The 13,375-nt window shown below is 36.8% G+C and overlaps 1 protein-coding gene across 1 annotated transcript in view; it reads left to right on the top strand.

The window, feature by feature from the left end:
- Nucleotides 1-383: 383 nt before the first annotated feature.
- Nucleotides 384-13,375, top strand: part of DTD1 (D-aminoacyl-tRNA deacylase 1) — a 36,140-nt gene continuing 23,148 nt past the window's right edge. Inside the window, exons 1-5 of the mRNA XM_007431931.3 lie at nucleotides 384-500; nucleotides 5,603-5,693; nucleotides 5,934-6,169; nucleotides 7,363-7,460; nucleotides 12,112-12,286. Coding sequence (XP_007431993.1) covers nucleotides 458-500; nucleotides 5,603-5,693; nucleotides 5,934-6,169; nucleotides 7,363-7,460; nucleotides 12,112-12,267 — 624 coding nt within the window. The 5' untranslated portion in view covers nucleotides 384-457 and the 3' untranslated portion in view covers nucleotides 12,268-12,286. The remainder of the gene's footprint in view (nucleotides 501-5,602; nucleotides 5,694-5,933; nucleotides 6,170-7,362; nucleotides 7,461-12,111; nucleotides 12,287-13,375) is intronic.

Below are 13,375 nucleotides of genomic sequence, written 5' to 3'. Positions count from 1 at the left end.
TTGTTCCGCTTAATGGAAAAGAGGCGCGCTCAGCTGCTGCGTTAAACGTCGTGGATTTCCATCGCAGCTATTAGGCGACCTTGGCGGGTCCCTAAATCCTAAGCAAGGTTGGACCGGAATAGTTGTGTGGTAGAATGACCACCAGGCTGGGGAATATATTGCAAATTCGTAAAGGCACCTCAGACAGCTAACTACAGCATTTCCCTTTGGCTGCCGAGAAAACTCGACTCGGGAGACATTACTTTTTGCGAGAAGCTTTTATTTCCATTGGGTGAAATAGTGGGTGCGGGAGGGGGAAAAACGTTTTCAGGGAACTCAGAAGTGTGGGGGCAAACCACATCTAACGGGTGTACATCCATAGCTCAGTATGGGGCGGGAAAAGAAGGAGTGTTGCTTTGCTTCCGGTTTAGGCCGGAAGTTGTGCTCGGCCACTCCGGATTCCTTTGAGCCCGGCGTGATGAAGGCTATCATCCAGCGCGTCACTCGAGCCAGTGTGTCAGGTGCGCGGGTGCCGCTTTTTTTCCGATTCCGTTTTTCGTCGGCTGTCCAGCGCCGACATGCTCGCGTCTGCCCCTCTAAGCGCTGGCTTTAGAGGCTGTGTCTTCGGCTCTGGCGTGCCGGCGGGGCTTTTCGTGGCCGAGTTAAGCCCCGCCATCTTCACCTCCTCCCGCCGCGGCTCCTTGAAAACCCACCTCCCCGTTGCCCCGTTGTTGAAGGGCCTTATGTTTCGTTGATTCCTGATTTGACATGGAATGTACCCTCACGCTGGACATTGCAGCGAATCCCAGTTCTTTGTGCCATGTCCACGTGGTTCAAACATCTGTTCACATCCTTTATGTTTGAAGCAACTTTTAGATGTGAAACAAAAAAGTGTGAGAAGAAGCCCTAAATTGTTGGCAGAATTTTGATACGTTGTGCCATGACACAATACACAAGGTGCTCTCTAGAGGATGGTAAATTTGTGAGGATGAGCAGTCTCCTTACATCTTTTATACAGCATGTGCAAAATTTGTCCACTGATCTGGCTGCCATCCTGAATATGTTCAGATGTGTGGCAGTGCTTGGCTTTACTTTGCAAATATTTAGTGTTTCCTATCCCTGTCCTTCTGTTGCTTTGCATGCTTCTCCGCTGCTAAACTCTCAGCGTTGAAGAGTTTAAAGAACTAAGCCGACAATCATACAAGTAAAAAATTAGGAGGATATATCTGTGAAAAATATTAAAGGAAGTGTTGTCTTATTCAACTGAGCTTTGCTCCTGAAGGTTCCAGCTAGCCGTCTTGACATTTGGGAAGGGGACAGGCCTAGTGATGAATTTGTCTAATATGCATGGAAAAGTGCATGAGAATGTGCCATGAGATAACTTGCTTCAGAAATAGGAGACTTGGCATGAAGCGGTTTGCTTATTTCATTTTATTTCCTTTCTTCCTCCCTTTGAATAAACAGTCTACAGAAGAACAGATGGACAGATCTGACAACATGCATGCATTTATTTAGGCAGTGATAATGTCCTGTTTTTTATTGTGTAGAATGTTCAGAAATTCTACATTATTTAATCAGTTTATATTAGTATGAGGATTTTATAAGCATAGTGTATGTAACTTGTATGTATATTATTTACAATATTTTTATCTTTGTAGGGCAAACCCTCACAAATTAGCATATGATAAAATATATAAAGGAAAATAGAGGAACATAATAGAATCAGAGGAAGTATATGCAGGGCACTAGCAGTGAAAAACAGTGAAATGTTTGGTAGAATAAAAACAGAAAATAGGAACTGCTTATATGCCATAAGAACTATTATTAGATTTGATACGAGTCCAGATTTGGAAAACAGTTCAACAAAGACTTACTTAGAACCCACCCACCTCCTTTAACTTGTGAACATTGTAATATCCTGTTGATTAAAATAGGAAGTTAATCCTATGCTATAGCTTCCTTTGTCATAATTGGGTGGAATTTGATGTAATAATAGAACAAACAGCAGAATTTCGTAAAAAGATTGATTTGGGGGTAGATTGTTAAAGGCTCCTTTGTATTTTGATTTTTCTTTTAAAAATGATAGTTGCTGAATACTTTATTTCTTTGCAGAACTGAAGTGCAGAAATGACATTTGCAGGCAAAATTAAAACACTGGAGATTAATATTGTTAAGTTTCAGATGAATAGATTCAGGGTTTTTCTGTTCACTGTATTTTAAGAGCTATATCTACATTGTTAGTTGCCCCAAAAGATGCACATCTCTCACTGTCATTTTGGTGATAATTTTTATAAATGTATCATTTCTAAAAATATCCCATGACATATCCCATGTGGTTCCCACCCAGAAGCATTCTTAGAGAAAAAAGATGACAGGGCAGAGCAGCACAAAAGATTGTCTGTCCACCTGCCCAGAGAAGAAGATAAGGGTAGTAGTAGCACTGAATGTCCTGCAGACCATACGGAGTGGCTTAGAACATTTTTACCAGTCTAATTTTGCTAGACCCTTTTTATGATTGGCCATATCCACTGTGGTGAATGGGTAGCCCTCCCCCCAGTGCCAGTGATTTCATTACAACATCTACAATATCAACTCAAAATTCTATGTGCACCCATTAATCTTGACTTGGGACTTGGGAAGCTCTATATCAATTGTAAGTAAAATCTTTGAGTGAACTGCTTGTTATCAGCAAAGTACTGAAGAAGTGATTTCAACTTAGAGTATAATTCTCTTCACTTGTCTCTGTTGCCTAATGGGCAGCAGACCATGTTCACATGCAGGATGCAGCTCTAAGTCACAATCCTGACTAAATGGTTAGTGTCATATCTGTTATGCTTTGGATAATATTGTAGGTAGAATATAAATAGAACAAATGTCAGTTTCATCCTGTTTTTCAGAGAGGAGATAACAGCACTCATTTTTCAATGGCTGTTTCAGGCATACAAACATCACTTGCATTTATTGGTGCTTAAATGTAGGTTAATTATAGTTTTGATTCTATAAAATTATTATATAAGTGCCTATTGACTAGGCTGACAAAATTGTATTAAAAGAAATGTTAGGTACATAAACAGGATTGATTTAAACAAGAGTGCATTTTATTACATTATAGCAATAAGAACAAAGTGCTAGAATATTCACTAGCCACTGTTGTCAAATGGATTTAATATAGGATTGGATTCATGATTGTTTGCCTGGATTTGGGGAAAGGAACCTGGTCTGAATGCAACTCTTAGTTTAATTGGTCTTCAGAATAATCTGGGCACTAAGAGTTCTTTCTTGTTTCCTGGACTCCTTCCTGGAAATCACTGCTACTTATTTGTATGGGAGAGAAAGTGGGAGACTGTGGGAGAGGGAGAGAAAGAAAGACAAGAAGGAGAAATGGGATAGAAAAGAGATGAATCGGTACCCACAAGAAAAAGTTATTTTCAGTGCTGCAAATCCTTCCCATTCTAACTATCACTGGCTGCAGTCTTCAGCTGATTTGCTGTGGGTCAGCAATTTTCCTGGTAAAAAAATCTCTCCACTTTGTATTAAAAAAAAAGAATTTTGGAAGCTAGAAAAAACTCACCTTCAAATTATCCCCCTTCTGTTCATCAGTTAAACACAAGATTTTTCCCCTTGCTTTTATGAAATAGTCATCAAGTTGCTTTAGTAAAGCAAACTGAATAATTGTTGAAGGTGAGTTCAAATAATCAGATCGTCGCAGAGGAGAAAGAGCGGCAAGAAATGAATGAGGAAAAAAAATGTAATTCATATAAAGCTTTTTTGCAGAAAGATAAGTAGAGATTATTCTTAAACCTAAGAATTTTTTAAAGCATCATCCATGATCTGCTCTGTTACAGAATCACTCTCACTCTTGATTTCACCATTAACATCAGTATGGGAGCACAGGTGCCCTTGCTACATCTGACACAACAAAGATGAGAAGTAGCTACCCCTCCTCTTTTCCTGGTTTTAAGAAACTCAGCATTCCAAGGTTCAAACTGAAATAGACATGGCAGTTAGTTGTGAAATAGAAGCTTCAAGTATGCCAATTAGTTCTATGGGGAGAATAATGGCTTCTTTCTTTTGACCTAAATCCAGCAGCCTTTAGCACTGTCTTGGGCATTGGGAAATGTCTTGGAATAAATTGCTCCTTGTTAGATCTGCATAGTGAGGGTTCCTTTGCCTTGAATTTCCTCAATGGCATAACTGAAGAACCTCTGGAAATATTCATTGCTTGCTTCTCTCAACCCCTTAGAATGCTGTTGTAGAGAGAATCCTAATGAGAAACCACTGATCCACATGGACAAATAGAAATGTTGCTTAGACAGCTTAGACATCGCTGTTTTAGCATATATTTGTATATATTAGAGGCCTGATCAGTAGACCATTTGAGAGCTAACTATAGGTGACCTCAGTCTTTTTAGATCTATAAAATGTAAGGCCTCAATTGCTAAATTAGTAAATTCCTCCATTAATTTGGCCGTATCTGTTCTTATCAAGCTTATGATATCCTTTTTAGTTTTGTTTGTTTATTTATTGCATTTATATCCCGCTGCAATTGAATGATTCACAACAGAGTATATCATATAATATAGCAAAAAGTTAAAATATCCACAATATGATTAAAATACTACTACTAATAATTAAACTCATAACTGAAGGATACAATATAACCAAAATATAATGCTAAAAAAGTAAAAGAAAATAAAAAGGAATGAAAGATGGCACAGTGCATGAACTCAGCTAAAATTGCCACTGAAATAGTTCTGCTTTTAACATCTTCCTGAAAACCAGTAAGGAGGGGGCTAGCTTGATTATGGGATTATAAGTAAGGATATGGAATGAGAACAGGATGGCTATGTAATCGATTCTAGTGATCTGGTTTTATCTGTCTCTGAATTCAGAGTTGGGAATCATCTAGTTAGTGACCACCTCCCATTGATTGTTTCTCTTTGGGGGTCAATATTGCTTGAGCTAGACATCACTCTCTAGTTAAGGGCTGAATGGATTATATTCACATTAAATGGTTGGTGAAGACTCATCCCAAAATTTTCCTCAGTTAATAGCTTCACAGGTGGTTAAACTATACTGTATGTGTGAAATTCCCACTGAAGAGGTTTAGTGGTAAAATGGGATTTTGTCTGAAAGAAGGTTCCTTTTAGGTATTAAAATGTTTATATTATCCCATGATATGTAATTTGGTTATATGAGCATTTTTATGTACTGTGTGCATTTTTATGTACTGTGTATTCAGGGATGTATTCTATTTTTTCCTTCTATTTCCAATTGTCTTATTGTACTATAGTTGCTGATTGAAGGACTGTAAAAGTAACAGACTTACTACATATTAACCTTGGGCTAAGCAGGTCATATATTTTAGATCCCAAAGGGATGTGTATGTTTCTTGTTTTTGTTTCAAAGGGGAACTATGCATACTATGTTTTGCAACAAATTGTTAAAAAACCCTCCTCCTTTGGGAATAGAATTGACATATAACAGGAATAAAACTCTATGCAGTAAGTTGCTTTCTTAATTTAGGAATAAGAAACCTTTATGTGTGTGTATGTGTGTGTCTGTAGGAATATGACATAAAATAAATTCTATGCATTTAACTTCTTAAAAATATCCCCTGCAGTTGGTGAGGAACAAATAAGTTCCATTGGACGAGGCATTTGTGTGCTGCTGGGTATCTCTGTGGAAGACACACAGAAAGAGCTTGAGCACATGTAAGTCATAAAAAGTATTTAACTTTTCTTCCACTTTGTAATGTATACATATTTTACTTAGACAAATGCCATTTCCTAAATTTATGGATCAGTTGTTATGTATAGAATCCATATCCACTGTGAACCTCTTCATATTACCTTTGATCCCTGTTTTCTGGTCTTTTTATTTCACTTTTATGTAGAATAATGAACATCTTAACTTCAGAAAAGTTCCATAAAGGCCTCTGACTTTTCATACAGGGTTCGAAAGATTTTAAATCTTCGCGTGTTTGAAGATGAAAGTGGAAAACACTGGTCTAAAAGTGTAATGGATAAGCAGTATGAAGTGCTGTGTGTTAGCCAGTTTACTCTTCAGTGTATCCTGAAAGGAAATAAGCCAGATTATCATATGGCAATGCCTTCAGACCAAGCAGAATCTTTCTATAACAGTTTCTTAGAACACCTTCGCAAAACGTACAAGCCAGAATTCATTAAAGGTAAGGCAAAATGAATTGATGAATTGAAAATATTTCTCAGGCAGTAAGCTAGGTTCCTTTGGAATTGGTATACTTACTTTGTGATCTATTACACTAAATGATAATTTCTCTTTTAATAAAGTGGTGTGTTTGGGTGCAGGTGTATGGGAATGAAAAATGAGTGCAGATGTAAGAAAGAGAAAGTCCCTGTGAATCACAGGAGAAATCCTAAGCATATGAAGAAAAAAAAATGGATTTCTGAAATAGCATCTTCTCCCATCTAAAAAGTCAGCTAGGATCAAGAACATATTTTGCCACCCATTGGTGCCTGGTAGACTTCAGCTCTTAGTTGGTTAAGTCTCACAGTAGGATTATTCTTGATTTCTTTCAGTTGGGTTTATGTATTTTCTAAGCCTAATTCCTCTCTTCTCCTGTCTTGGTTCCAGAGTGAATCAATTCCTCTCAGTTAAAAAGTGTGTGAGAGAAAAAAATGCCTCTGGGAATATACTTTGTTGAGGCATTTCTTCCTCTCACCATTTTTTTCCCCAAATTGTCCCTCCTCTACTCACCATGAGTTTCCCTCAAATCAAGAGTAAGTAACCTGAGCCCATACATTCCATGGCCACTAGAGCACTGCAGTTCATGCTGCTGGAATTTTCATTGGTGCTTTTTTTCTGTTTGTAAGCAAACCAGGATGGAATGGATGCTGTAAAGGCATCCGTTTCTACATTTAGCTCCCCAGCCCTCAAAATTATTGTTTTTATCCCTGACACTTGGTGATGTTACTGTATTCTCAGACATGCCCCTGCAGTCCCCCAGTGCCTGCTTTAGAGCCAGTCAGAACCATACAGTTTTGCCTTTTACATTTGGTTTGATAAAATTATATATTTTAAAACATGATTTTCTGAGCTAGAACATGGCACTTGGCTGTGTATTTAGTCCCCAGTAAGAAAAGGTAATGTCCAAATTGATTTGATACTTGGAGAGATATATACAAAGATATCATTTTGAGATTTTTTATTTTTTTCTTTACAGTTTGAATATGTCATACTCATGAAGAAAGAGTTAAAAAAGAGGCCAAGATTGAATTCTGTTCATTATGCTTTTGGTTTGAATTGATAATAGAGGTATTGTGATTTTAACAAAAGGAGAATTAAATCTTGTTTATGGATAAGCATCCTTTCTCTTTTTGCCATCCAACTTTAATTTTCCAGATGGCAAATTTGGCGAATACATGCAGGTACATATCCAGAATGATGGACCTGTGACCATTGAACTGGAGTCTCCTGCAGCCCCTGTTGACTCCAAACAAGTATGTTACGGCAGTGCTTTCCTTCACCTACCTATTTTGAGATAGTACGTATGTTGATATGAAAAGGTTTATCACGTTCTGTGGGCATCATCTTTATATTCTGATCTGAGAGTAGCTCATCCTTTTCTGGACAGTGATTATTCTAAAAAGAAACAAACTTTCTCTTTGAGAGTATTAAAAACTTGTTATGAAAATAATACTGCAACAAAAAACATGGAAAACGTGATCTAGTTTTAATGATAAAATAGGGCTGTGATGTGTTTGGATCTTTACTGCTGCTGCCACTTTTCAACTGAGATTTTATATGTTGCCATGGCATTGTTATAAAATGAGTTTTAAAAAAAAAATTTTTTTTATGTTTATGAGTTAAGATACTTTGAGTGCTTGATAGTTTTATATCTAGGCCCAGTGGTGATGCCCTTTACAGACCCTGGATTATAAGACAGGGTAACTAGAAAAATAGATGCTGACCGAAGCCTGTTTTAATGGAAAAGAGCAAGTCATTTCTATTTAATTGAAGTTAATGGGAAGTATATATTTATATATAATGGATACAATAGTATTTGCAGTATGCATGCGTTATTACACTGAGTCTGATGTTTCTAGATACTTAGTGCCATTTTTGTGGCAGCACTTGTAAACCAGAGTGTGAGATATGAAGCTAATTTTTATTTATAATTCTGGAGGTAATATTACTGAGTTTATCACATTTTTTTCAAATAAAGAATTCCATCTATCTATCTGCCTATCTAGCCAGTAAAAGATTCAGATGACAGCAGGTGTCAGTAAAACTCAGTTAAGTTAACTTTCCTACTTTTAATGTCCTACTCCTCGCTTTTAATGGCTGGGTCTAACACAATAAAATTTTCCCCAAACCTAGTTTCCTTTCGAGTTTTCATATATAATTATCTTATCTTATCTTATCTTATCTTATCTTATCTTATCTTATCTTATCTTATCTTATCTTATCTTATCTTATCTTAATAAATTTATATACTGTCACATGCAACCCCTGCCAATTTACAAGAATAATAAAGTACAACAATTAAAACATCTATGGTAAAAAAAATAAATTTATTTAAACCATTATATATTCTAACATTATTTTATGTATTTACTATAAGTTGTACCCTTATCAATAAAGGATGAATGAGACCTAATTAGGGACTAATATGTCTTCCCAACAGCAAACATGTGTACCATTAATGTTACTTAATGTGCTAGGAATGGCATATCTTTCAGGTGTGAATATATTCCTGTTCCACAAAAGAAAACTGATATAGTACAGTACTTAAAAACTATAAATTGAGTAGTTTGATTAAAATTCCTTTGATTAAAAAATGGAGTAACCTTTGGCAAGCCATTTATTTCTAATTCAGCCCTTTCATTAAAAGAAAAACTTTTAGTCTGCTTTGTAGTATAGATTACTTGTGACTAAGATGACACATGTGAAGTAGTTTGGAATACAGTGGTACCTCGGGTTACGAACACCTCTGTTAACGAACTTTTCGGGTTATGACCAGCTCCGGCCGCAAAGATTTACCTCGGTTTGCGAACTCTGCCTCGGGTTACAAACCGGATCCGCGGCCATTTTCCCTGCTGCCACGCGGTTGCGGCTTCCTGTGGGCGAGATCGTGGCAGCAAGGAGACATTCGGTGAGGCTTGTGGTGTGTTTTGTGGCGTTTTGGAAGGTTTTGGAAGGTTTTTGGTGTGCTTGTCAGCATGGCTCCAAAGAAAATGCAGAGCAGGCTTGGCAAGAATAAGGCTTTGAAGAAAAAAGTGACGATCGAACTGAAGAAGGACATTATAGAAAAGCACGATCGTGGTATTCATGTGACTGATCTGGCCTCGGAGTACAAGATGGCGAAGTCGACCATCTCAACTATTTTGAAGAATAAAATTATTTAAAAATAAAATGCATATGTTTCAGAACGGATTAACCATATTTACATTGAACCTTATGGGGAAATTTGCTTCGGGTTGCGACTAATTCGGGTTGCGACCAGAGTCACGGAACGGATTACGTTCGTAACCCGAGGTACCACTATACTATATATTGTATATACTGAGGTTGGCAATCTCCATAGTTACTTCAAACTAAGTCACATTAAACACATTGGAAATTACTTCTAAGTAACCTTATAAAAATCAATATATAAGTATGTATTGCAGCTATTATGGCAACAGATATAGCAGTAGTCCAGATGTATTCTCAAAAATGTCAGGTACCTCCATTTTACATGCTGGTTTGTTGTGTTTTGAGTTAAGAAAAGGAAATGTAATCACACAGCTTAAACAAATATATTGTCCCTGATTGCTGTTCTTTCCCCTAATATGAGATGGTGTCAACAAGTCACTATACATCTGAAGTCCTGACCATATGATCTATACCAGTGTTTCTCAACCTTGGCAACTTTAAGCTGTGTGGATTTCAACTCCCAGAATTCCCCAGCCAGCATGCAGTTTGGGCTGTATTTCAAACTACTCTAGCTCCTGCCTTTTGAATTCACTGAAACTCATATTTGATGTACAGTAGTTGAATTCTAAAATAAGCAAATACTGAAATGTTATATTTACCTGTTTTTGGTCCCTTCATGACTAATCCACACTTTCCAGAGGCAGTTTATTCCCATAAAGAAACGGTTCCAAAGTGTTTGCTAATGTTACTCAGTCAATTTCAGCAAGCCTCAAATTGTTTAGTTCTTCCCAAACTTCTTTCTAAATAAAAAAATTGAAAGAAAATAATAATAAATCATCCTCTAGTCTTTTGGCTAGGGCTTGGTATGTAGGAACTATAAAGAGGTGGAGAAATAATACCAGTGATATGCGAGGAGATGTAAAACTCCAAGAGAATTACTACACTTACTAGAAAGATACTCTTTTAATGCTGTTACTAGAAAAAAAAAATTATTTTAACATTTAATGCCCATTCTGCAATATAACTATTTTGCAAATCTCATATGTTCCTATTGCCCGTTGGAAATCAGGCTGTGCTATTTTAAACTGACATTTGGAGATATGATGTGAGAAAGTAGGAGGATTGCCAAGGAGTCCATTCTGGGAATGTTGTTGATATACATGTAAATAAGTTCTAATAGCAATCTTGTAATGATGAGTGTACATTGCCAGTATTCTATTTAAAGGTTTTCATTACTGATCACAGGATGATCTTAATGAGAGGAAGTCATTAAGTGAGGATCTGTCACTTGCACATCTTTTGACATGGCAGGAGTTCTTTAGCAATATTAACTTCCTGACAGATTAATTGAACTTTTTATTGTTTTCAATATGTGGAACTTAAATTGATAAAATTTAAAGTTTAGCTAGTCTGGCCATTATTTTGCCCCCCCCCCATATTATTAGTGTTACTGTTGTAGCTAATGTAGCAGGCAATGTTAAATATTATTACAATTTACTTGATTCTTATTTTTTAGCAGAACCCCAGAAGTATGCAGTTGCTTGTCATTCTTAACAAAAACTAGAGTGCATAATCTTTCTGAGGGATATGGAAATGATTGATTAAAAATGTTTTATGCAGTGATGTCAACCATATCTTCTGTGATTTAAAGCACATCTTGGATAATCCCTTTTTTAAAACTTTGGTGGCAGATCTTCACTTATTTAGAGACAGTTTCCTATCCTAAACAACTACTAACTATACCACACCACAGTGAGACAGAATGAGTGGCAGACCCAAATGCCAATTCTTCCACATATTTTGTCTACTCACACTATTTTAAGATCTAATAAACATCACCCACAAATTCAGGGTATATATTACTTGCTCGTTATCAGTGGCATATAAGATATACCATCATCTGTTACCAATTCCTCACAATGTTTTATGCTGAACAAAATAGCCAATCTCTGTGCAACAGAATCAATGGATACGAGTTTGACACAAATGGTGATTTCTAAACCTTGAGAAACATACCAATTTCATGGAACATTCTGACTTTGACCACAGGGTGGCGATATGTGAGAAAAGGACCTTGAAACAACAGGGCTGAAATTCATTAGAAGAATTTCAATAGCCTTTCTCATGGAATGATTTCTTATCAAACAAGATAGGTTAACTATTCACTGCAAGAATGTCTGTGTCATGCTTAACTACTGTTTTATGCAGTTTTGCCCTGCACTTTCCCTTCATGATTTCCTTCTCCCTCACTTTCTCCTATCAAACTGCATTTTTCTCAGGACAATAAACTCATTGATTTATTGGTGCTTTTATTGCAATAGGCTGACACAGCTACTCCCTTAGAAGCAAGAATGTTTGTTTTTTTAATTCATGGTCACTATCTCCAGCCTCCAAATTATTTTTAGCTCTGTCCTCAGCCTTTTTCATAAACATTCTGCCATATTCCCCCACTCCCATAAGTTTGTGCATGTAAAATATTCCTCTCTGAGGCCTATATCCTATATGTCTGATGAAGAAGATTGGTGTAATCTACAAAAACTTTTGCTATATAAAATAAAATCAGTTGGATGTTACAGTTACACAAGACTTCCTGTTCTTTATTTTTTGTCTTGCTGTGCTGGAAAAGGCTAACATGGCTAGTTCTTTGAAAACCAGGGTATTGTCCATGCTGTTGTGCCAGTTCTGTTTCATGTTCATTCATAAACAAGCTTTTCAATCTTTTCTTTGCAACAGTTAGCAAAACTTGAGAAACAACAACAGAGAAAAGAGAAAACCAGAATGAAGGTACCTTCTGAGTCAAGCAGAGAACGAAATGTTCCTAGAAGTAAAAACGATCCCAGTGCAAGCAGTGGGGCTGAAGGGGACGTTTCTTCTGAAAGGGAACCGTAACTTCTCAGAGCACCTTCAGGTATGAACTTTCAATCCTGTTAATATATCCTTTTTCAATAATTAAAGCTGCTTCCGCTTTCCACTGCTTTCCACTTTCAATAATTAAAGCTGCTTTCATTTCATGTAGCTCATTTTTGTTCTCTTCATACAGTTTCCTCTCTCTCTTTCTACTTTTAGTGCTTTTTTTCACTTTCCCCCCTTATGCCTGGGACTGCTTTACTTTCTCTAACAATTAAACTATTTCCTTTGTTCCCAAACCATCCTGGGCTATGGCCATGGCTATTTATATATTCCAGTTTCTTAATCACTCATTGTCAGCCTCCAGGTAAACCAGACAGGAAACACGACTAGGTGAGATAATTCTACTTTATTGTAAGGCTACTTTAACAGAATCTTACAAGTCTGAAAGTACAAATCTCCTTCCCTTCCTATTTATCGCCTGAGTAGTTAGGGTGGGTCCTTCCTAAGTTTCTTTCTCTTGCTGTACTTTGTTGCGGACTCCTTTCTCTTTTGTCTGATCGTTCCCTAGGCGGCATCTCTTCTCCTTGTTTTCCAAGGTCGCTCTCACATTTCATCACACTGAGAGATGTTTGAGGAACAGAATGTTAAAAATAACTTATATATTCTTCAGTATGAAAGCAGACCAGGGCATGTTTGTCTCATTTGACTGTATGCTTTTAGTGACATTTTTTGTGATCTGGAATATGCCAATTTTTCCTACAATATAAAAATTAAAATCTGCAAAATAGGTCCAGATCTGTTAAAGGAGCTTTATTTCTCCTATAAGTTAGCATGAGGAAAAAGGGTTGTAATGGAATGGATAATGGAATGAAATTTACCTGGAAACTAGAAAAAGGAAGGAAGGATGGAAGGAAGGAGAAAGAATGTGCTACTTTTAATTGAAATCAATGCATAGATAGTGAAGCCATGTATCTTGAAATTTTATTTTAATCTGAAGAGAGACTGTATGTTCTAGGATGGGATAGAATACAGTGAATCATGAAAACTGAGAGAGGAAGGAGACAGGACTAGTCAAAGGCTGATACGGCAGTTAGCAGTTGAGGTTACTTGCTTCTCTTTTCCTCCCTCTCTCTCTTTAAGTTGTACA

The sequence above is a fragment of the Python bivittatus genome, unplaced genomic scaffold, assembly GCF_059951505.1.
Source record: "Python bivittatus isolate LINGU-HERP-01145 unplaced genomic scaffold, Pbiv_v1 ctg000960_np1212, whole genome shotgun sequence".
In the NCBI taxonomy this organism is placed as follows: Eukaryota; Metazoa; Chordata; class Lepidosauria; order Squamata; family Pythonidae; genus Python; species Python bivittatus.
This window is presented reverse-complemented; position numbering and strand designations above follow the sequence as displayed.